Here is a 24,875-nt window from a genome sequence, read left to right on the forward strand (position 1 = left end):
GGGAGAGAGAGAGAGGGGGGAGAGAGGGAGAGAGAGAGGGAGAGGGAAGAAAGAAGGAAAGAAAAGTGGAAAGATAGAGAGAAAAGCGAGGAAGGAGGAAATGGAGAAACAGAGGAAGGAAGAAAGGGAGAGAAAGAACAATGGAAAGAGAAATTAGGAGAAAATTGTAGATAAGAACACAGATATGAATAAGTAAGAGAAAAGTGGAAAAGATAGAGAGAAACAGGGAAAGGAAGAAAGATGGAAAGAGAAAAAGCGAGGAAGACAGAGAAAAAGCAAAGATAGAAAATGAAAAACAACAACGGAACGAGAAATGAGGAGAAAATAATAAGAACACAGATGAATAAGTAAGAGAAAAGTGGATAAGATAGAGAGAAACAGAAAGGCAGAAAGATGGAAAGTGAGGAAGAAAGGAAAAAGCAAAGATAGAAAATGAAAAAGAAAGATCAAAAGAGAGACAGAAATAACGAGAAAGCTGTCAAAAAAACTCAGTGTGGAAGAAAGAAAGAAAAAAGGAGGTATGTGGGGATGAAGAAACAGAGGATGGCAGAAAATAAAGATAGATGGACAGAGAGAGGAGAAAGAGCACTAGTGAAGATGAAAGAGAAAGAACAAAGGAGGGACAGAAATAAGGAGAAGGTGGTGGAAGAAAAAGTGAAGTGGAAAAGATAGACAGAAAAGACGAAAGAGGAAACGATGAGTAAAGAAGAAGAAAGAGAGAGGAGGAATAATAGGAAGACAGAATAGAAGAAAGAGAATGAAAGAAAAGAAGCGGGAAAGGAAAAGAGAAATAAAATCTCAGTATCCATTACCACCGAAGCAGAGAACATCTGAAAATATTTCGTTCACCCTTGAGCCCCTGCCCCCTCCCCACAATGCCAGTGCCACTGTATCTGTACAGATTACAGGAGTATCGGCACCTATGCGACAATCCATATCTGTATGATAAAATGCACTTCATCTTCGATAAATACTTCTAAGGCATGTTACGAAAATAGGGATAGACAGATAAGGATTTTGACTATCGGGATAGTAAAACCGGAAAATCCTGATTTCGGAGGGAATCTGGATTTAGTGTTGTGGCAACAACATTGTGAAGCTACAGCCATGGCCGTAGGCAGGAAAATATTTCGGGGGGGGGGGGTCACTCATAATTGTTCCCATGCGCATCGCAAGAAATTTGAATAATAGAAATAATAACAATAATAATTATTAATTAATAATAATTAAAATTTCATTATAAATAACTAATTGATACAAACGCATTATTATTATTATTATTATTGCTGTCCTTATATCCTTGAGGAGACTTTTCTACTCTATCCATCAGAAGCGTGAATATGCAGCACAACTCTTTATTATTATTTTTGTACGTTTCATGCAGTGTGTACTGAGATGCACAGTTATTATATTTTGTTATTAAGTTTTAGGTACCTCAAGAAAAAGCTTTAAAAGTAAGAGAAATTTTAGTCATAAAGTTTATGTTGTTTGACCATTCACATAAAACTTAATTTTTGGATTTTTGAAAACTGTGGAACCAGTTATTCTTTGGATTAAATGGTAAAATATAACATGGTGCCTGTATTGTAACCTCAATTTTTCGATCTAACGTCATTTTTCTTTGGTTATTCTGTTCGAGTACTAACTGAACATTATTTTCGTTATTAACAATAAAACTAACAAACGTTCTGCTATTTTGTAACTTGCAATAAACGATGTCAATTCGGGGTGAGGGGGTTCTATGGACCAGTCCGATCCCACTTTCCGACGCTCATATTGTTCCTATATTTACCAAACAACATTATATACAACCACTACACACTATACAAGTATGTCCTTTATAGGACCGCATATAGGTTAAATGTATGTACTATATCGACCGCTGGGTGAAGAGTAGTGAATGTAATGCGCTACGAAGCTGGATATCCTAGGTTTGAACTCTTATAAAGGGGTTTTTAAACCCTTATCGAACAGGGAATTTAAAAGTTGGAACGGGAATTTTGGGACAATCACAAGGGAACTTTCAGTCTGATATAGGAACAGCACTGGAAAGAGGACAACAGAAGTGAAAATGAAGGCTCCTTCATACATTTGACGAAAGTCGAATCTGAGGAAGAAGAAGAAAAAAGGAGGGTCATATGGGTTGGTTTTTGCGTGGCTTACTCTGTACGTATCTCTGACGTAACAGAGTACGTCACGAGATTGGCAGTGTTCACAGTTCTCTTGGGTCTCAGCTTCTACTGCCTCGTAGAGCTCCGACGTAGTAAATAGTCCCTAACGAACCTACACAAGTTATGTTAAAGAAACAGCGAAATGATTTTAAAAAAGTATAAAAGATTACCTACACATGGAAACAGATCTTCATATGAGATCGTTGAAGGTAGTCATTCGTTGTTTACTGTTCGCGGCTGACGGGAGAGCAGTTGGGGTGGGGTGGGGTACCTGAGGGGAAACTTACACAATCGCTTGCAAGGGTGGAAGGAGGAGAATTTGTTTGTTGTGAAGCAGTTGACAATCTGGCGGGCAGGCGAGCGAAGAAAGCACATGAATTATCGTTCTTTTAACACGTAACGAATTTTTCATGGATAGTAAAACCGTAATTTGATGACAAAAGATTCTTAAAACATTTATGAAATGGAAGATAGTAATCACAGCCGCGCTTTCATGTCTTGAATCTTGGCTATATCATTATGTGGGAGAGGCAGGAAGGGGAATAGGCACTTTCTCTTTCTCTCTCTCTCTCTCTCTCTCTTTCTCTTTTTAATCTTCCATAAAGAGCAATGAAAGGAAAACCGAAAACTGTTCCTATTTTGTACCTACAGTTCCTAAATAGAAATTACAATTTTTGTAACTATAATTGGCTTACGCAGAATTTTGTCGCGAGGTGTTTCAAGTTTGTTTAGATTTTAGTATTTATAGTAATAAAAACAATACATTGTTTTTTGATTGATTGATTGATTTGCTTCGCCTTTTGTTCCACTTCTGGCTAATTTGCGAAGATGGTGATGAGTGGTGATATGATGAAATTGATGAATGAACACTCACATACAACCATGCCCAGGCCAGGATTCCAACCCGGGACCCCTGGCGTCGTAGCGCGATGTGCTAACCACTCCGCCACGGGGACCGGCAATACATTATTTTTATTATAACATTTATTAACAATAGTAATCTAGTAATATGAACTGTTTATATTTTCGCTGGATGTGACACTAATTAGTTTAAAACAGAGCACGAATTAAACATTTCTTCAGCTTGCCCAGTCAGTGATCACAACAGGTTCATTGACCAGACCAGACCAAACATACTCTTTTTAAGAGTATTATACTCTTTTAGAGGTTCATATACTCTATACTCTTTTCAATTTGCAAAAATCCCCAAATATACTCTTTTCCTTGCTATTTAATTTCATTCATTATTTTACGCGTAAAAATGCCTTAAAATCCACAGAACGGAAAACGTCAAGATGTCAACAAACTGAAGTATTTACTCCTTGACTCAAGACTTTCCTATGAACAATTTCAAGAGTCATTTTCATATTCCATCAACAAGCAAAACATATTTCAAATTCATTGGAATTTAATGATAATGATTAGGGCTGAGCCGATACCATTTTGAACCGATTCTCTTATCAATTCCCACCGATAGTGTAAAATAAAAAGGAAGTTTTAATTTTGCATAATTTTCAGGATAAGTAAGACTGTCAAGAAGTCGCACGGGATTTTTGCGGACCCCGTGAAAGACCAAAATGCCGGAAAGTATCGGCTGGTATCGGTAGCTGAATCCCAACCGATACTTTCCGATACCGATACATCGGCATCGGTATCGGCTCAGCCCTAATAATGATATTTTTGAAACTTACTGTGTAATTTCAAAAGCCGTTGAAAAACATCTTGAAGATTGGGGGGAAAGAAAAGAATCAATGATGTGGAGGTGGAGGTCAGTGTGCAAACATTTAGTACAGGCTGGGTCAAATTTAAAAGTGATTGAGCCTCTTATAAAATTCTTGTTTACTCTGCCTGGTACAGATGTTGGTTGTGAAAGACTCTTCAGTGTTATTAAAACTTATTGGCGAGAGGAAAAAAGTACACTCCTGGTGTCAACACTCGAACAAGTAATGGAAGTGAAATTCAATGTGGACATGACCTGTGAAGAGTTTGGACTGGCAATAAAGGACGACTTAAACATACTCAAGAAAGCAAAATCATCCCAGAAGTATGAACGATGGTGTCATTGGTGAGAAAGTATTTGCAATTAGCTAATTACATTGGACCCATAAAATTTAAATCTGTAGAGTGTAGGCCTATTTTATAGGGGCTATAATAGAAGCAATAACAAATAGCCACCCTTATTTTAGTTTTCTTTTTGTTTTGTGCATGCACACCTTCAACCTATAGACTATACTATTTTTGGTCAACAAATATCTGGTCATCGAATGCTGTGATATTTCATCTGGGTGCGTTTGTTTGTGTAGTTTCATTTTCGCTCGCTGTGTTGTGTTCGTGATAGCTCTTACACCTCGTAATAAACCGTTTCGAAGTGGAACAAAGAAAATTCTGCACAATCAGTGGCATATCCAGAAATGTTTCGGGGGGGGGGGTATGAACGAAATGTCTACAAATAATAATAATAATAATATTTTAATTGAATTAAAGTAATACTAATTTCAATATATAAATTAATATATTATTATTACGTGACTAGGTAAAGAGGCAAACAGTGTATATTCATTCTGTAGTTTACCTGTAGTTAAAAGTAGAAACATTTACATAAGAACAAGTGCCTCGCAATTAAATTAATGTAAAATAGAAGAAGAATTGAATACTATTGCATAACGAAATAAATGTTAGATACAGTGAAGTTTCTGATTAATATTGTATACATATTGTTATGAGTTGTAGTATGCATAAACCTTCTTTCTAATATCATTCAAAGCCGTACGATCCCAATATAATCCTTGCCATCCAATAGATTCACTAATGCTAAACGAGTATTGTTATTATTTTATTACTTGGTAATCTTTTAGTTTGCCCTAAATAAATACTTTATGTCTTTCAAAGCCGTATGATGTCAATCCTAATCATTGCCTTCCAATATATTCAGAGTAAAAATAGTAGTACTTGATAAGTATTTCAGGTGCTATACTTCAAAGCCGTATTATATTTATAGCTATAATCCTTCCATTCCAATACGCGTTCAGAGGAAATTATCCATCGAATATGAAAAAATTGCTGAAGGAGTATATTTACATTATTTAATTTTAGTACTGCATAGTCCTTTCGGGGAGGGTCCGGACCCCCAGCAAACTTGTTCTACGTATTATAGCGTAATATTTGCCAAGGAGACAGATTTAATTGAATTACTCAAAATAACGTTACTGGTTTACGTACGTACAATGTAAACGTCTAATGGAAAGCGATAAATAAACGGATAGGTATTATTCATTCTGAACCCTTCCACAATACGTGAACGTCTGTGTAGTTATTTTGCCGGCGATTTTGTAGCGCTTGAAACTTCATTGTTGTTTCTGCAGCAGACGATTTTCTCGGAGCCCACTTCTTGCACCAAACCTCTTTGCTTGCTGCCGTCACCCATATTTTGCAATTGAACACGTCCAGTTGACGCATGCACACTTCCCTGCCACTTGCGATCGTGTTTTGTCTTCACGAGCTATTTTGTTGTATCCCTCCGCGTTCTACTGTGGGTGGGGTTTAGAACGCTTCTAACTATCTGCACGAGGTGTCGCCACAGTGCAGGGACACTTTTACGTATTGCAAGGGTTTCGTTTTCCTCAAACAGTCTCAAAATAGGAAAACTGACTTCTACAGTGATGATGTTAATGTCAAGTACAATGAACATTGCACGTCCCCAACAAAACAGTTTTCCATAAGCTTGTGTGGTTAACGAGATAATTGCATGGGAAAATTACGGTTTTTCCCATTTTTATGCCCAATTTACTTATTAAGCAGGGTCTTTTTTAAAATTTCTGCTTTGTAGGAATCACGCAGCCATATTTTCTGAAGGAGAGAAAACAAACCCCGAGATCCTATCTTTGCTCGTAACTGAAAAATCTGTTTAAAACGGAACGTCTGCACTGCGCGTTTTCGTCAATGTATGAAGGAGCCTGAAGGGGTCGCGGTTGGGCTGCGATTCTGAGAATTAAACCCGTTTCGCTCAAATTGAAGAATTTAAAATGTTTGAAAATTCTAGCTCGATCATTTCAGAATTGTCTCGCTGTTGTATTTTTGTGAAACTGCAAATAATTTTTTGAAAATGTGTCAATTTTTTTTTCTAAGCTTCCATTAATCCAATATGCCAGAAGTTTCGGGGGGGGTTTGAACCCTAAACCCCCCCCCCTCTAAATACGGCCATGGCTACAGCTGTTTGCTTCGACGAAACATGCCCACACTGTTAGATGTCGCTTTTAGATTTCTTATCAGCCTTGCTAGTTGAACAACAGTGGTATTTTCATTGATTTCGCGAGCAATGCACACGCTCCTTCTGACGCCAAAACAATATCATCACTTACATCTGCCCAGAGCTCAAACAATGGAGTCGTAAGCAAAACAAAGTGTCATATTTCCTTCTGCTTTCGAACAAGCTGTTCCTTGTTCTCACATGTCATACGTACAAACATTTAGATTACGTGTGATCGTTGTGGGACTGACCTCAGGTGCCAACTTTTTGCTTGTTAAGCTATGCCAATTACAAATTTGTATTGTTGACCAAAAAAGAAAGCAAGTATGTGTACTGATAAACGTAATGCAATCATTTCATAGAAGAAGAAAAATCCACTCTATTGCTAAGCACAGCCGGTTTCCATAATAATTTCGCTAATAAAATATTAGAACATCAAAGTAGGGTGCAACAGTTATACTGTACAAAGCTCCACTCCAAGAAATGCCATAAAATAAGCTCAAGCGAAAACCTGTAGAGGTTGAAAGGGAAAAAAATGGTTTCTTCGGGAAAGCATGATTCGTTATAATTATTTGTTATTACATTATCTTGAATATTTATTTATACCAAAATGTGCGTTTAATTCTTGCTTGTAACTATATTTGTTTCAAGCCAACTTTATGCATAGACTACGGGACTGCGCCTACTTTTTCAAAATGCGAAGAAAAAATACAAATATTTTTTTCCACTGAGAATCCTTACGATCTAATAATTATAAAGGTGAGCTTTAATCCCTCCAGCATCGAGGGAGGACAACTCGCTCACATGCGATTCAACCAAGTTCAATTTTGCGGGAAATATTTGCTATTAATAGGAGCAGTTTTGTTGTGTGCAGTTTGTTGTTGATTGATATGTTGTTTTAAGTCCACTTTATGCAGAGTTAGGCTAAGCGGGACTGGACCTACAGTTTAAAGTGGGATCCGAACCACTTGTGCCTCCACCGGGTATCGAACCCGAAAAATATCATCGAGAATACTGTAAAGTTCATAATCTGTAATAATACCTGAGGGGTGGATGCCTTGCCATGGACGTCCGCAGGATTTTTTCCAGGGAGGGGCAATGAAGGTATTTTTTTCCGGGGGGGCAAACGAAGACAAATTTTGCCCAAAAATAGTGTTGTTCCCTAAAAAATATTGCTTAAATTTGAATTTATGGTGTTCATGCAATAATTAACACATATTATTGTGGCTAAAATGAAATTATATGTGTGAAATACATATTTTTTGGTTGACTTTCATTTTACAGGGGGGGGCACGGCCCCCCATTGCCCCCCCTTCCGGACGCCCATGTGCCTTGCTGTCAGCAAGTCCTCGAGAAAAAATTAATTAAATGAACTTGGGAGTTTTAAAAAATCCTTCCCTCTAATATCTCCCAACTTGATTTTTACGATTTTTACTAGCGTCGTCACTATATATATATATATATCTGAGAAGTAAATAAATAATAATTTTCTTTCCCACAATATACGAATACAAATAACGAACTAAATTAACCCTCCGTCATCCGCGTCCTCATTGCAGAACAAATATGCCGCGCGCGGCACTCGGTGCCGCCTCATCAAATCCGACTATTGATGCAAATCGTGGTTGAATTACACTATATAGCACTTATTGGAAATTAGGCGAAATATGCATGAACGCAAACATGTCCATTTCGGACATTTTTATAAGCTATTAAAAGAAAAAGAAAAAATGATAGTCTCATAGAATTACAAGCTTAGACTCTTGGAGCAAATGCATCAAAATATTATAATAAAGGCAGTAAAAAATTAACTCAACATTTACAAAATTATCAAAGCATTTTCCAAAAATGTTCAACGTATTTTTTAAAAAAAATCAACTTCGCCGCGCGGTTACGGAGGGTTAAACTCCATGGCGAAAGAGTTCTTCAGGCTGTTCAACACCGGAAAATAGCAGCCGAAGTATTTACAATTTCAGGATAAAGTTTATTTCCATTTACGTTTGCTCACGTTTAATTAACTATTTCGGTGAACTTTACGGACTCCCAGTCAGTGGCGGCTCAAGATAAAATTTTCACCCAAGAAAGGTAGATTTCTGGCGTCCCCTACTTTCCCAGTACATTGTACTGTATTGAGAGCAGGATTGGCAAGGTAATTCACTCGTTACCAGTTTTCTTACTTTCTTAAATTACTTATATAAAAACTACATTAATTGTATTATATTTAAAACTTTCATTTTCTTACATATTTCAGCACAAAATCATTATTTTCTGAAGATTGTTTACAGCCACCTCACGCCATCACTACCTCTTATTTTTAATGCTAACAGGACTAAACCTGACCTGCCTAACCTAACAAAATATATACACATATGTTTCAATATATGCTTTCGTAGTTAGGTTAGGCAGACCAGGTTTGGTTCTCTTAGTATTAAAACAAAGTCCCTAAATGCATTCTACTAAGGTCTGAAATGATGTAGTCCGTATAATACTAAAGTGCCGCTCTCACTAACAGATTTTTAAAAATAGAAGTGTTCTTTCACATATTTTTTTAAAAATTGAGAAACTTGTTGATATATACGTCTTGCACTAGTTCTTCTATTTATAACATAACGATTAACGACAATTTATTTTAATTGGATTTGAAATTTTAAGTAACAGCTTCAAATATTTGCATAGGCTAAAGAATATGAATATGGCAGTTTGCCAAACTCCATCGCAAAAACATGCATTCTTTTAATTTTTGTTTCATTCTAGTTTTTTACGTACTTGATACGTTTTATACGTATTTTACGCGTAATTTACGTGTCATGTAGAAAAACTTTTAATTTTACGCTTAATTGCACAACCTTGATTGAGAATCAAGTTCACCTCTCCATCGTCCCACAAGGGCTTTGGCCAGACAAAGGGCTATGTTGTGCCGAATTCTTCAAAATATTGCTCATAAGCACAGGAGCCTATTCACAACTCACTCGACTCAAATTGCTCTAACAAAGTGGCGGCTTACAAAGTAATGGTTAGTGTTTGTGCAGACAAAAATAAATCAGAAATCCGGAGAGTAAAATTCTCGAATCCGATTTAACATTTTTCGGAATCCGGATATTTTTGGCCATTCGAAAACAATCATGTGTAAACTGCTTGTGACCAGGGGAACCCGCAGGAAAAGCACACATTGAACGATATGAATCTGCTTTTCATTATCAAAACAACAATTGGCGGCGAACCATAAAGGTTCTTCTTACCTTTAAACGCGACAATTGAGGTGTTTGCATTTCAGTTTCCATCATATTTAATAATTTTCGTCGTATGGGATAGAATTATGTGTCTTTTGTAGTCGTAAGGTCTGTGGTATGAGCTTTTACATTGAATTAGCAGTGACCTTGGCGTTTATCGGAGAAATATTGTGCCCCTCTCCCTCTCCGTTCAAAGATAGGCTCTGACGTTTGGCAAATCTTGCGATGACTACGTAAAAATGTCACGGTTCGCCACTGGCCGAAGATTACTGTAAAATAATAATAATAGTTGCTGTAACTTAAGGCCTGTCAGTCACGGAAAACAATATTTTTTGTTATAAAATATCGCTTCAATTTCACCACTCGAATCACATTAACTCTTTCCAGAAATCTCAGGGGGGGTAGCCTTGGTAGTGACGACTTTTAGAGGTAGCAGAATTATAAAATAGGTGAAATACATCACCATCCTGACCTGATTGTAAAAGGCCCACCGCAAGTTCGACATTCTTTTTTACACACAAGATCTTAGAGCAGCACAAATCCCAGTACTCTGTACTGCTCCGTTCTTTGCAAGGTGAGGGTTGTTGATATTTTCTTTCCTCGAAGCGATAAAGCTCAGAGAAGAATGCAACGGTCAGGTTTCTCATTCCACTCAACGACATGCTGAAATTTAGTTAAGACAAAGGCATGAGTGTCAGTCTGCAGTGCGTAGAGGGCTAGGGATTTAAATGGGTTGGAGTCGGGATTGTTTACAATGCAGCAAGAATCGGACCTTAGTCAGGCACGTCGACAGACTTGAGTTACACAAAAGCCATTATCCTTTTTCTTTTTTTGTACTGGCCTGTGTTTGGGGGATTAGATCACGTGTTCATTATTAAAAAATGATCTCGATGATGTACAAATGCATAAGGAAAGAAAACAGCAAACTGAGCATGGCTGCTTCTAAGGATGGGTTTAACGGGTACAAACCTACAAACCCCAAACATTGGTTTAGTGAACATGCGCTAATTGTATGATCAAAGAAACATTTCAAAATCAATACATTAGTTGAAAAGGTTATGAAAGTTTTAAAAATACCAAAGTTATATATATTGTTATCAATCATTGTCCTGCACGGCGGCCGTGGGGTCCAAGGCGTCAGGCTTTGGGCACGGGCCAGTGACGACGCCAGGGGGGGGGGGCACCCCTAGGTCAGACACTTCGCCCCCCCAACAGAAGGTAATTAAATATCGAATAATAAGTGAGTTTATTTATAAATGTATGACGATTTTCATCTTTTCTAAGTGGTGTATTCTGCATGATATCCCTTTTCCTGCTTATAATATTAACTTGACTAACAAACATTAATTTGTTTTGTTTTGCGACTTTCGTTGAAGATTCCAGCGCCAACCTGGGCATAGGCGATTTCTCATTCATTTATATCCCGCGATTAACCTAAGTTTTAACCAGCTTTAAGAACTGGAAAAAGATCGTTGAATGTGGATGGTTTTAAAATATCATCATGAACATTCTGAGGACCACAAAAAAATCATCTGTAGTATGGAAAAAATATTCTAATCGTGGGTCGTTAATGACAACGCTAATTAGTAACAGACATTCAAAGGTGATTCAAGATTTGGTTACTTGATTGATTTGTTGTTCTAAGTTCATTTTATGCACAGTACGGCTAATCAGGACTGGACCTACAGTTTTAAATTCCTCCACCGGGTATCTCCACGGATAGAGATAAATATATTCCGAAGTAACGAGAGAGAGAGGGGGGGAAGGAAGGAACTTAAGAAAGAACGAAAGCAAGCAAGCGAGATAAGAAGGAGTCTATAAGAACGCGACATTTCTATTCGTCACAATTATTTGAAAATTGGAATGACTGGTTGATAAGATTTATATTACTTCTCTTTCTCTACCGGGACCAAAGTGAGTAGCGTAACCCGGTCTTGGAAATCTATAACGGCTGAAGGTTCGACGTGATGACCTCACGTCACCCCATTACCGGTTGAAGATGTCCACACCTCTATGCAGAATTGTGGCAGGGAGACTGCCAGTCGACAGATAGGCCAAAGCCCTCACAGGCCTGTAGAGCCACGGCCTATGTTATGTTATAGTGCCACTTAAAAATGTCAGCAGGTTAACATGCGCGATCTAGTTACAAAAACGCTCTCCCCCCCTTTTTTGGCGAACTTATGATTTCCGCTTGTTTAAATTTTAAAAATAAGGAAATTCCAGAAGCCCCTCTGTCCAATGTATTTTTCATTATTTTATGTTAACATAAATACTTTAATATTCACTATTATTAATTTTAATACAGCGCATAATTTTAACAATCGTTACTCTCGTTGCTGCAGAAGTCAGATACAAAAAAATTAGAAAGACAACACCAAGTTATCGAAAGTAAAGAGTTCGTTTTCGTGAAAATTTCCATTGCGAGCACTGAGTGAGGTTCCAGGGATTAACAGGATTCTTGTTTCAATTTCTCTGGGAATCAAGTCCTTGATCCTTTGAAGTAGCCGACACAGGTCTTTCAAGTAGCTGGCGTCTGGTCCGTCAAAAGATCGAGTACTTCCGCAGAGCCAAAGCCAGGTCGGACAAGTAAAGGTTGGTGATTGACCAAGGTTGCCGCAGGTTCAAAATACTGGGATCAGTCATACTATGTGGATAGGGCCGGCGGAAAGGGGGGGAGGGGGGCGAACCGTGTCACCGCCCAGGGCGGCAAAATTTGAAGAGAAGAAAAAAAATAAGCCTATTGTAAACTTGAAAGTTATAATATAATATATGAATTGGAATTTAATATATGGCAACCCACCGTTTTGAAGAAACATCAGTAGTCTCACGTAAAAACCGCCTCCCCGATGGCGCAGTGGTAGCGTCGTCGCCTTGTAATCTAGGGGTCCTGGGTTCGATACCCAGTGGTTCGGATCCCACTTTAAACTGTAGGTCCAGTCCCGATTAGCCTTCCTGTGCATAAAGTGGACTTAAAACACCAAATCAATCACGTGAAAACCACTGAGAGCCACAAGTTGGGAAAGCAACTCCGTTGAGATATCAAGTCTATGATGCGCTCCTTCAAATAATTGGCGACAATAAAACTGTCCAAATAGTCGCACATGAGGCTTAGTGTATTGCAAACCAGTTGCGTGGCTTTATATTCCATTGATTACTAGTTATTTGGTATGACTTTTTACTCCACGTAATGTAATGAGCAAATGTATTCAAAACATTGATCTACGATGTGTTAGATGATTTCTTCCAAACGTATCAGCGCTTTGAAAAAAGCAGGAGTGATGAAAAATTTCAAAGTTTCTTAGACGCCACTTGGCAGCCTGGTAGTGCCTCTCTCCCTCCACTCGTGGAGGCTTCAGTGGGCGGCGACCTGTGAGTCGCGGTTGATGAGAAAGAATTGGCATCGAATTTAGATATAAATGATCCGAAGATAGGCAAAACTGTACAGGGCCGAAATCGAAAGAAGAAGGAACTTCAGTATGATGAAACTGCTGAAGATCCACAAAAACGGTACCAAGTTGATTTCTATTACCAGGTCCTAGACGATTATTTTAGCTCTAAGAGAAAGATTTCAGCAGCTTAAACATCATAGTGAATTTTCAATTTCTTCTATGATATTAGTAAGCATAAAGACATGTCATCTGATCTTTTGTCTGAAAAGTGTAGAAAACCTGCCAGAATGTTAACACATGAAGGCTACTGATTTAAAAGATGAACTAAAAGTGCTTTCGTCTATAATGAAACAATTACACCAAAGGAGACCTTAAACTGATAAAGGGTCATGATTTTGCACCTAATGTGAGTGTAGAACTTCGAATTTATTAACTTTGTCGGTAACCGTGGCAAGTGGCGAACAAAGGTTTTTTTTAAGGCTAATAAAAATACTATCTTCGGCCAATCTTGTCTGAAAGACGCTTGTTTCCATTTTATGCAAGATAGCATTATACGAAAAAAATATTACATGCGAAGGTAAAGGTAAAGTTCACCTTGCATGTAGCACCATGCCATGAAGGCACATTTACAGAATGTGGGGGTAGGGCCTCACACATTCTCGATCTCGGCCATTTTGGAGATGATGTGATCAGAACCACTCTCCAGCCGCCTTTACTTCCCAGGGTTGTCTCCAGGTACCCATTAATTTGAGGCTAGGTGAACTTCAGAGCCGCCTTACGCGGGGACAACGCAGGGAAGAATTCATACTTTAGATCACACGTGCGGGAGATCCGGGAATATTACATGTAATTCTTTTAAAAATCCATTCATATATCACGGATCTACAACGGTAAACATATGAAGTCAAGCCTTCATTCCTTTCCCAATACTTGATACATTTATGAGAGAGAGAGAGAGTTTTCATGAATTATAATAATTACATATACCAAATTTGTGTCGCGTTTTTAAAGTTTAACTGTGGTCGAGAGAGATATCCTTTTGTACTTAATACAGAGGTTGTTCGCTTTATATCCGACCATTGTCGATTCGGTGCTGCCACCTGGCGTACCATGCTGGAACTTTGGGTCTGCTGGCGAGAGCAGTGTTGTGTCTGACCTTGTAGGTGCGTGAGTGTTGGTAGTGAATGTTATCAAATGGCGCCGAAAATCAACCGGTATTGGGAGGGTTACGTATTGGCCCTTTTCCATGCTACGTTTTCATACGTACGCAGCGTGAACATGTATGAAAGGTACCTGGCAGGTTCCAAATGGAAGAAAGTTCTCACAATGGATGAATCATATGTCCATCTCACTGCTGGTGGTCACATTCGGGCGATCGCATACCGTGACATTGACGGCAAGGGGCGCAGCAACTTTGTTCGTCAGTGCAGGGAAAGTTTCCCTCGTGGCTTTATGGTTGTGACGGGATTCGGATATGAGGGTAAGTTGATGATACGCAAGGTGGACAAAAACGTGAAGGTGATTGCCAGACACTTCCAAGACTCCATTCTGACACCTGTCTATCGGAGAGACATCCCAAACATCCCAAAATTGTATGGAATGGACGCGAACCAGGTGATGATCCATATGGACAAGACTTCGAGTCATACCGCCAGAACATCACTACGTTTTTATCAGGAAATTGCAGAGGAATTAGGAATTCGTGTCATTCCCTTTCAAGACATTCCTGTGAAAAGCCCAGATGCCGGTCCAATGGATTTTTGCGCATTTGGACCGTTGAAACGACGTCTTCAACATCGCCGCCCGCGCACCCGGGATGATCTATGGAAAGCTTGCAGGGAGGAGTGGGACAGAATTCCCATGCCTGTCCTGCGCCGGAGCTTGCTGCAATGGAAACTGCGATGCCGGGCGATAGTCCACAATGCTGGGGGTCCAATAGAACATGATCGGTGGTGGCGGCGCGGTATCTGTTAAGGTGGGTACCCATCAAACATGGTAGGATATAAAGCGAACGACCTTCTGTATTATTGAAATAGCGTAACAAGTATTATTATTTATTTTATAGTTTGATGTTCTACTTAGGAATATACTGTGTGACAATCAGTTTTTGTCACGTACTTTTTTTTTATTATTCTATATCCTAGGTTTTCATTATTTTATATTTTTCTGTAACCTTCGTATCCGCTTGAAGCTTCGGTAGAAAAACACCACGTTTCTGAACCTTTTGTGTTTTTCTGCTTTTGTCAACTTTTCCCCTTTCGGTCGTAGGAGCTCGGAACTAACAATATGCTGTGATAAATCTTTCACTGTTTTTGAGCGACTTTTGTGCATTTGGCGACGGAAAGTCAACATGGGAGGCCAATTACTGGAGGAACATGTTACGTACCGGATGAGGGTAGAACTATTCTTTTCACCCCATTCTAACGCAACACGTGTGGTTGAAGAAGCTGGACCTAGAAAAAAAAAGGGACGCTTGACCACCAACGTCGTAACTTCAGATTTCTACGCCTAAAAGTCAGTCCGTTGTATTCGAAGTTTCAAGCTGTCTTTATATAGTGGCAGAACGAACAAACAAGTACAGTCTACCGCCAGTTTTTGAACCGACAACACCTCTGCGACAGTCGGAGTAAAGATTCGGGACTTTGTCTTTTTTCTACCGCGCCGTGTATTTTATCCTGCGTGAGTGAGTGACAGTGACTAGGTGTACGAATACGCAGTGTTAATTAGTGACCTGTGCACTGGATTCGCGTTATTCGTTTTGTGACGAGGAACATTAATACCATTATGGCGGGCTAATCACGAGAAAAGGAGGGCCTTGGGTCTTCCTAGCCTGCATGAAGCCGACAACGCAGCAGATCGCTCAGCGTCGCGACGTCACACCACTAAAACGCCACATCGCCACAAACGACGCCCACAGCCCGATTAGAAGCCATGAAATGATACCGCCGAAAGCCGCCAGTCGAGACGCCGACGCCCGACGAGAATTCTACGGAGAGAGAAAGAGAGAGAGAGAGAGAAATTGGAAGATGAAGCGACACGAGCCCACACTTAGATCTACCGTCTAGAAGAGAAGATTGAGATAATGAAGCTACACCTACTGCGTCTTGAGACGACGCCGACGTCCCGCGTGAGATTAGCAGCAAGAATCCACGAGTACCCCCGGTAAAGAAACTTCGCCCGTTTTCGCCGTCCCCCCAGAAAGAGAGAGAGAGAGACGATGCGAAGCAATTAATCGCTCCATTACGAGGCCGACAAGATGATCGCCGTGATGTTGAAGCGTAGAAGGAAGGTGTGTCTAAGAAGATTGCGAAGTGCCGCTACAAAGAAGTAATGTGGGGAAGTGTTAGTGTTGCAAAGAGGACCGCGGATCGACGTCCCGCCACCGTTTAGAGGACTATGGTAAACGTCGCTGGAACGTCTAGAACGTCGAGATGGTATAGTATACTACTGTTAATTTTCTATATGTGTGAGTGATCATCTACCCAAGCCTCCAAAGATCGGCCGTCGGACGAAAAGATACCAGTATTTAAAATTAAAAGTCGCGAAGGTATTGATTATAATTATTTCTCGCCAGCTTCATCTACATTTCACGACAATTGCTAATTCGGAAGATATATTCACAGCATACTGTTGTTTTTCCACGCTCTGCGCCGAACTGTTGAGTAATAATTTTTATTTATGTCACCTTATATGCTTTACTCGGTAAAATATTTTATTAAAAACAGCACAAATCGTGTATCTCTTGCATAGATCACCTCTCAAGTTTGCTAAGTGAGGAAGTAAGTTAACTTCGTGCTATTTTTAATGTATTCATACATCAGTGTCTTCATTTTTATTCTGTAAACATGTATGCCTTGCAGCTGATATCTAAGCCTAATGTTATTGAAGTTCCAAGGCGCATTAGTGATAATTCTACAACAATTATTTAAATGTCTAAATAAATTGCAAGAATAAAAAGTTTACGTGTCATGCCCGTTGGCAGAATGTAATGAGCACGCGCAGATGAAAGTTTAGTATCTTTAATTCTAAGCAAATTAACGTCTTCGGGCGCAGTTTAATATTCATAAGAAAAACTAAATATTGCATGGTGTCTAAAAAAGGGCCAATGTATTTATCTTAATGTAATTTTTCCCCTGCGGTATGAGAGAGTGTGTGAATGCTGAGTGATAGCGAGGGGTTGTGTAATCTGTCTATTTTTGTGTGTTATATAATATACATTTTTGTTATCTATGATTTGACTATGATTTGTGTTCATACAAATAGTATACTAATCCTCATAACTGTTGGTATTTATATTTTAGTTCAACGTTAAGTCAGCAAAGCATTTCTGCTGGCTAACATCAATTATTATTATTATTGATTATTATTATTATTACTATTCAACGTCACTTTATGCACGAGTCGGCTATTCGTCGGGGGTAAAAACCGATCCGGTCACACGTACCCTGGAATCAAACCGTTTAGCTGGGCCCGGCACCTAGGAAGGGGACTTCGGTCTCCGGACTAAGTGTCCAAACATAGGTCATGTACAAAGGTCCGGTTCCGGGAGAACTGATTTTCAATTTCCCGTTGCTGCGTAATGAAGGGGGGTGGGTTCGAAAGGGAGCGGCATCTGCCGCCACCGCTCAGGGCGGCAAAATTACTAGTACCGGCCCTGTATGTGGATCCAGCCAACGTGGGCCAAACCAGTCCTAACTTCCGCTTAGATGATGCTGCGACTGTGCCTGGTGGTTTCCCCTGTTCATTTGCCTCCTCTGTGTCTTCTGGACGTCTTGGTATCTTTCTCAGTGGATATTCAACAGCCAACTATTTTTTTTTTACTAATCCGTGATTTACTAATTAACGGTTGCTCCTCTCAAAAAGCCTAAGATAACCTTAAATATAGACCACATCTTAAGCTTTCATTCGAAAAGGAGAACATTGAAGTCGGACTATTAGTTTCAGAGATATAGTCGTTTCTCCGAAAGTCAACATCCGCCATTTATATTAGCTACCACTTTGAGATGCCAAGCTTGGCTTTTTGCTATCCTCACACACATTTATAACACTGGTATAAAGGAAAATTATTACCCCTAATTATACCGAACTCTTGGCTGGCCCATAGACTAGATCTCTGGGTCTGTTCCAGCCCCATAAGTACCGGGTGGGCCATAAGTCAGTTGTCACTAGCAATCGTTAGACTTTGTTTTGCCTAGCGTAGTGGAAGTCAGTTGTGAAACTGACTAGTGCGTATTACCCAATATAAGAATGCTGGGTAATACGCACTAGTCAGTTTCACAACTGACTTCCACTACGCTAGGCAAAACAAAGTCTAACGATTGCTAGTGACAACTGACTTATGGCCCACCCGGTAGGTTATCCAGCCTGCACACTAGAGTCGAGCCAAGCTAACTCCTGGCGCGGGATCCGCCTTTATGGTAGTGACCCGCTGTTGCCGCGTTTACGAAGAAACTTTCTGTCAAACAGCCAATTAGGCATACCGCTGCCCCCTGTTTGGATAACAAGCGGCAACCTTAGGATCCCTCCACCCCGAAGCTGCCAAGATTTTATCAAAATAACCGTTATGCGCTGTGAATGAGGGCCGAGAGTTAGTTTGACCGGTATAGCGTAATCAAGTGACAAAGGTAAGAATTACCTCAGATACGCTGCCGAGCTGTATTGAATTGTGCCACACATAGTCGTCCGGAAGGGGGGACGGGGCATAGGGGAGCCACGCCCCCCTGGAAAATGGATGTTACATAAATTTACATATTCCATACTTATATTTCTTTTTATTCACAGTAATTTATGTTAATTATTGGAAGGATGTTGCAGGAACATGATAACTTCAATCTGAATAAGTGTTTTTTGAGAGGGCAACACTACTATGGGGAAAAATATGCATTGTTTGCCCCCCCCCTGGAACAAATGACCTTGCTTGCCCCTCCCTGGAAAAATCCTCCTCATGTCCATGGTGGCACCTAAACATTCAAGAAACATGGACAGAGAATAACTGAAGTGAAATAATGATTCTTTGCGTCGAGTCGTTGAAAATACTCATATTTTCTTGTAACTTTCAATCACGTTAATCTTTTAAGCTTAGGAGGATATTTTAAGCACGAAGAACTCTCTCAAAGAACCACCCATTATTTGAATAAAGTGATGGAATAAGAAACACCAAGTTCTGGCCTGGTTTCTGCGTCGAGCCAATTGATTTTTTTGCCGACTCGAGTGACGTAGTGCTTAACACAATGCGTTACGCCACCAGGGGAGCGATTTCATGGATTGATCTGGTTAATTTCACTTCACTTTTCTGCCACTTTTGGCTAATAGCAAAGATGAGTGATGAAGTTGATGAGGGGACACTCACAAAGTACACCCATGCGCAGACAGGGATTCGAACCAGGGATCCCTGGCATTGTAGCGTGCTTTTCCAACCACTCGACCACGGAGATCAGTGGATCCTGAGTCGAATCCCAGTCTGGGCATGGATAAGCTTTGTGAAGGGCGCTTCATCAATTTCATCATGCCATCACTCACCTTCATCTTCGCGATCAGCCAAAAGTGGAAGAAAAGCGAAGTAAAAGGTACGGTAAGCTCAAGTTTCCCGTGCATATAGCCCCGTGCCATAAAGGCACATTTAGGAGATGTGAGGGTAGGACCAGTGGCGTGCCCAAGGAGGGGGGTTGGTGGTGGTCATAACCCCCCTTGACCCAGTATTCCTAAAGAAAGAACGTCAAAGGTAGGAAAAACTGGAAAAATGAGGGGTGACTACCAGAAAAAGTGTCGGTAACCCCTCTCTTTCGACAATCCTGGGCACGCCACTGGGTAGGGCCCCCACATATTCTCGATCCGGTAATTTTGGAGGTGATGTGATCAACACCACGTTCCGGCCGCCTTTATAATGTGCTGAAAATATTTCCTCTATCGACATTTACTTGTAATTAAATAAAACATGTCAGTTAACAGGGGTTCCCTAGGGATAAAGATTGAAAACCAAAAACTAGTTTAACAGTTTGCTACGTCGCAGTAAACTCAAAAAGAATATAAACATGATATCTTACCTTCCACGGTAATGGAAGAAGCAGGATCACTTGCAACGTCTTTCTTTCCGCCATGTTGTTGACTCCCGTCACTTAGTTTACGTTCACTTCTCTGTCCACATTCTGATTTCGACTTGGATGGCAATGCGGGAAAAATCCGAGGAACCACATTAGGTCGCAACACGGATTTAGTGCTAGGACCATCCTTACCTCTGCTTGTTCCCACTCTACTAATATCACTTTTCTCGAAGTGGGCTATGCAGACGACAGAATGCTTCTTCGGGGTCCAGTTTGGTTTACCTACACTTTCAATCCACTTCTGCCTGAGTTCTTCATTCTTAGGGAACTTGAAAACTGAGACGTACCCTGCTATGCTCGGCCGGTGGTTGGCCTTGCAACCGGGAACACAGCATTTCTGCGGCATCTAAAAAAAACGTAAAACACATGAAATAATGCACAAACATATCAAAGAACTGCATGTTATTCAATCACCCTGCATGGGGTACACGCAGTGGCGGCGATTATGGGTTGCCCCCACTACGTTTTCCCATATTTGCCCCAGCACTACGCTAAACCTTATCTACAAAGGAAGTAAACTATCCTTGCCTCCCCCCCTTCTTGGGACCCAATCGCCGCCACTGGGTACAAAGTAATTTAAGGAGGGAAGGTACACTTTCAATGCTGGCTTTTGTATCGAAATGGTAGTGAGCTGTGGCGTGTTTAAAGGAAGGGGAGAAGGGTGCTGAAATCATTGAGAACTGGGGCAAGGGGGGGTCTTAATTCACACACACACTTGGGCGTCCGGAAGGGGGGGGGGCGTGCCCCCTCTGGAAAATGAAAGTCAACCAAAAAATATATATTTTTCACATATAATTTCATTACAGTCACAATAATATGTGTTAATTATTGCATGAATATGACAAATTCAAATTTAAGCAATGTTTTTTCGAGGGAACAGCACGAATATTGGGGAAAATGTGCCTTGTTTGCCCCCCTGGAAAAAAAAATACCTTCCTTGCCCTTCCCTGAAAAAAAATCCTGCGAACGTCCATGCACACACACACATATTATTTGATTTTCACGATGACGTTCAGTGATGATAGATATTATGACCTCACAAAAAACACCCATGCCCAGGCAGGGATTCGTACCCGGGACCCTTGGGAGTAGTAGCGCACTGTACTAACAACTCCGCCACGGAGGTCGGCGATAAATTTGATTTCACTGAAATAAGGAATAAGACACACTTGCTCTGAACGGGACTCGAACCTAGAACCTTCGGCGTCAGGACAGAACAAACCACAATGATACATCCGTGAGTAGCCAAGGTTAGAGGACCTCCGACTTGGAAGCACATTACGGTAACCACTCCGTCACGGAGGACGGTACATGTTAACCAAGATTTCCTGTATCTCCAGGTAGGCACATTCAGTGAAAAACGGGGGGGATTCCCCTCCTCCGAAACGACCCCCCCCCCCCGTGGTGGTGTACTTCGTTGGTTCCGTAATCGATACCCTGTAGAGGTGCACTGCATAGTAGTTCGGATTCAACGGCAGGTTCAGTCCCAATTGGCCTAAATGAGCATAAAGAGGACAAACAAACGTTGGCAAATTTGTGGCCACCTGAAAAGTTTAGAACTAACGAAGTTTGCTTGGTTTTCAAGTCCATTTGATGCTTATATGGGCTCATCAACACGAACTGTAATTATAACGTTTCACTCTGTCTCCAGCAGCCCTTGACTTCAAGAGAACTGACAGCATTGTCATCAATCAACATAAAAATAAATCGCGACAGCAGCCTCTAAAAACAATCGAATCTTCCTTGACATCTAAACTAAAGCAATAACATTGCAAAGATGGAGATGAGTGATGATATGATGAAATTGATGAAGGAACAATCACAAAGAACACTCATACTCAGGCCGGGATTCGAACCCGGGACCTCTGGTGTCGTAGCGCGCTGCGCTTGCCACTCCGCCACGGAGGCCGGCAACAACCCGCTGGATTTATTAATTTAAGTTGAGTTTTTTTAAGTCCAATTTATGCACAGAAGGCTAATCGGGACTGGACCTATAGTTTAAAGTGGGATCCGAACCACTATGTACCGCCAAATAACACGATGGAATCGTCTAAAAATAACATTAGTCTGAGCGCGGTTGCACCCCGTAACGTCTAAAATTATGTGATCACCCTCGAAGACCATGCCTAAAACTAGAATAAACCATCATAAAAAAAGGCAACGGGCCCACATGAGAGGATCGTTAATCAGCCACTGCACCATTGACAACTAAAATTAAGCTATCACCTCAACCGAGGCATCTACAATAAACATTAAATCACGAATTATTTTACAGTATAGGCTATGGCGATCGTCCCCTTTTGATGTCTAAAAAGTCATTGCCTTCTTCTTAACATCTAAAATGAACAATAAATTGTAAACCAACGTATGGTGAATGACGATCATCAACAGTTTACATCTAAAATGAAGAGATCACCCTCTAAGTCGTCAGTTAACGTGAGAATGAATACCGATAGAACGGCCATTTTGATCTAAATAAAAAAAGACCATCGCCCTGCCCTCCCTTTTGAACATCTAAAATTAGGCCGAGTCTGCTGCCACGCACGTGTCAGCAGTAAGAATAAGCGTCAAATTTGCTCCTGCCACGTAATTCGTCTGCTAGAGTATGTTACAAATCTTAAGAACTAATTAAGACGAGAGAAATGCAAGTTTATGATTAGTGGGAATGAATGTACAGGCAATTTAGAACCTTTTTCTTTAGAAAGCATTTAGCGATATTATTTTAATGCTAACAGAACCTAACCTAACTACGAGAGCATTTAGGTTTATTATTAGAAGAATGCTGAGGGTTCTAACCTTAAAACATTTTTGTGAAAGTAATCGCTACAACTTCACAGTATGTGTTACAGACGTAATTGCATACATAGCATGATGAAATCGCAATAAAACAAAGACCGAGTCTACTGCCACGCGCATCTTTTTTGAGATTCCAGCAGAAAAAGAACGTGGCAGCAGACACTGCCCTAAAATTAAGCGATCGCCCCAACGAGTCGTCAATATCTTAACAATAAATCGTCGATTGACGTGGAAAAATGCGATTTCATTTGACGGCTAAAAGTAAGCGATCACCCCGGAGCTGACTTATAAAAATAAATAGCCTTCAATAGGCTTAGCGAGTGAGAACTTAATAGTTAATCCGCGACCTCATGAACTACGGTTGTTAATCAATCGCTATTATTCGGGCCTCGCTTTATACGTACTATCGGTAGGTAAGGTCCCTATTAGCCTATCTGCTCCAAACGTGAAAAACTTTTCTGTCTAATCGTTACTAATCCTCGTCGTCGAAATTAGCCTAAAGAGATAAAAAGCGACATTAGATAAAATGCACAATATGATGCCCCTTTCCACTTTATTTCTCTCTTCTGTTCTTCTTTCCCCTTCTTCTGGCGTACAATGAAGCGGCGAGAGTTACATAAAACAAAAGCTCCGAGAGTGCTCAGTCAAAACAAAACAATGAATCGCTGATCATAAGAATTTTCCCCCGACATACTTTGCGATGTGTGCTGACATACAGTCTTCACTTGTTTCCACTACATTCACGCTAACTTTGACCAAACTAACTTTTCAAATAATGACTGTACTGTTTGTATGAGAATTAGAAGTCATTTTCTTTTAATTGTTCTCAATCGTAAACGCAACTTCGCCCCTTTGCATAATTTCCAACGACGATTCGACAACTTACGAAACGAATCCTTCCACGCCGAGCTATTGAACCGTGCTACCACAGAGAAATGAACCCGAAACCCCTTGACTATAACTTACCAGGAGGTAGGCATAAAATTATGGTAAAGAAGTAAGGAAACTAATGTTGTGTCCCAAGGACCTAGTTTTCCCAAATGTACTTCAATTACGTAACCGCACAATCCAATCATAAAAAAATCGCTGTCAAAAGTGTAATTCTTCCTTAACGTTTAGTTCATATTCTCAATTGCTCGTATCAGTTCCTCTTGTAAATCTTGTTCACATATTTACCCATTTATTCAATACTGGAGACATTCGTCGTGTATTTTGAAGTGAATTGTAACATAAAATACTATTTCATACTTATCCCAATCAGAAATGCAAACTCGTAAAATAAAAGTAACCGGGTTTCACAAAACTATTATTCGAGGGTTGGTCCACAAACACCAACAATGAGCAATATGGCAACAATACTTAGGCCTATGAGCACGTGAATGGACTAAATACGGGCGAATCAGAGTTGTAAATGTGAAATTCAATCTGAAAATTTGTTTTACGGTGCAAATTTGGGCATATTATATGCAATAAATCACCATAACTCACCAATCTTCCCTGATATATCATTTAGTTACCCAAATCACTTTGCCCCTGGTGCACGTTCAACAACGAAACCTTTATTTGTTAGTCCTCTGCAATAACATTACATTAGATACTAATGCTACCTGATATTCCCCAAAACGTCAAGAATTAACGTAAAGTGTGTTAGATCAGCATGCAATATTTAGATTACGATAGTTTTAGCTTTGAAATGTTGAGTATTAGATGAAAAGTTGCATAGGGCCCCTACACCTTCAAATAACGTGAGAAACATGCAGTGTTGGCATATTTTGATAGTCCTGAGACATAAAGCTATGCTTCATACAGTGATAAATGTTTGGATACTTACATGTACCAGCAATAAACCTCTCTTTTAAATATTATATTAATAGAGAGATCTTTACACTATGCTTTAGCAAAATGGCGGATACTCACTCTTTCAGCGCATGCGCACGAGTGGA

At 40.1% G+C, this 24,875-nt stretch overlaps 1 protein-coding gene across 1 annotated transcript in view; it reads right to left on the reverse strand.

Annotated features, from left to right (window-relative positions):
* LOC145993795 (uncharacterized) overlaps positions 1-24,841 on the reverse strand; it is a 101,850-nt gene extending 77,009 nt beyond the window's left edge. The window contains exons 1-2 of the mRNA XM_083129600.1: positions 24,764-24,841; positions 20,080-20,482 (exon numbers count right to left, since the gene is read on the reverse strand). Coding sequence (XP_082985726.1) covers positions 20,080-20,482 — 403 coding nt within the window. The 5' untranslated portion in view covers positions 24,764-24,841. The remainder of the gene's footprint in view (positions 1-20,079; positions 20,483-24,763) is intronic.
* Positions 24,842-24,875: the final 34 nt, after the last annotated feature.

Source organism: Lepisma saccharinum, chromosome 10 (assembly GCF_977018435.1).
Source record: "Lepisma saccharinum chromosome 10, izLepSacc3.1, whole genome shotgun sequence".
In the NCBI taxonomy this organism is placed as follows: domain Eukaryota; kingdom Metazoa; phylum Arthropoda; class Insecta; order Zygentoma; family Lepismatidae; genus Lepisma; species Lepisma saccharinum.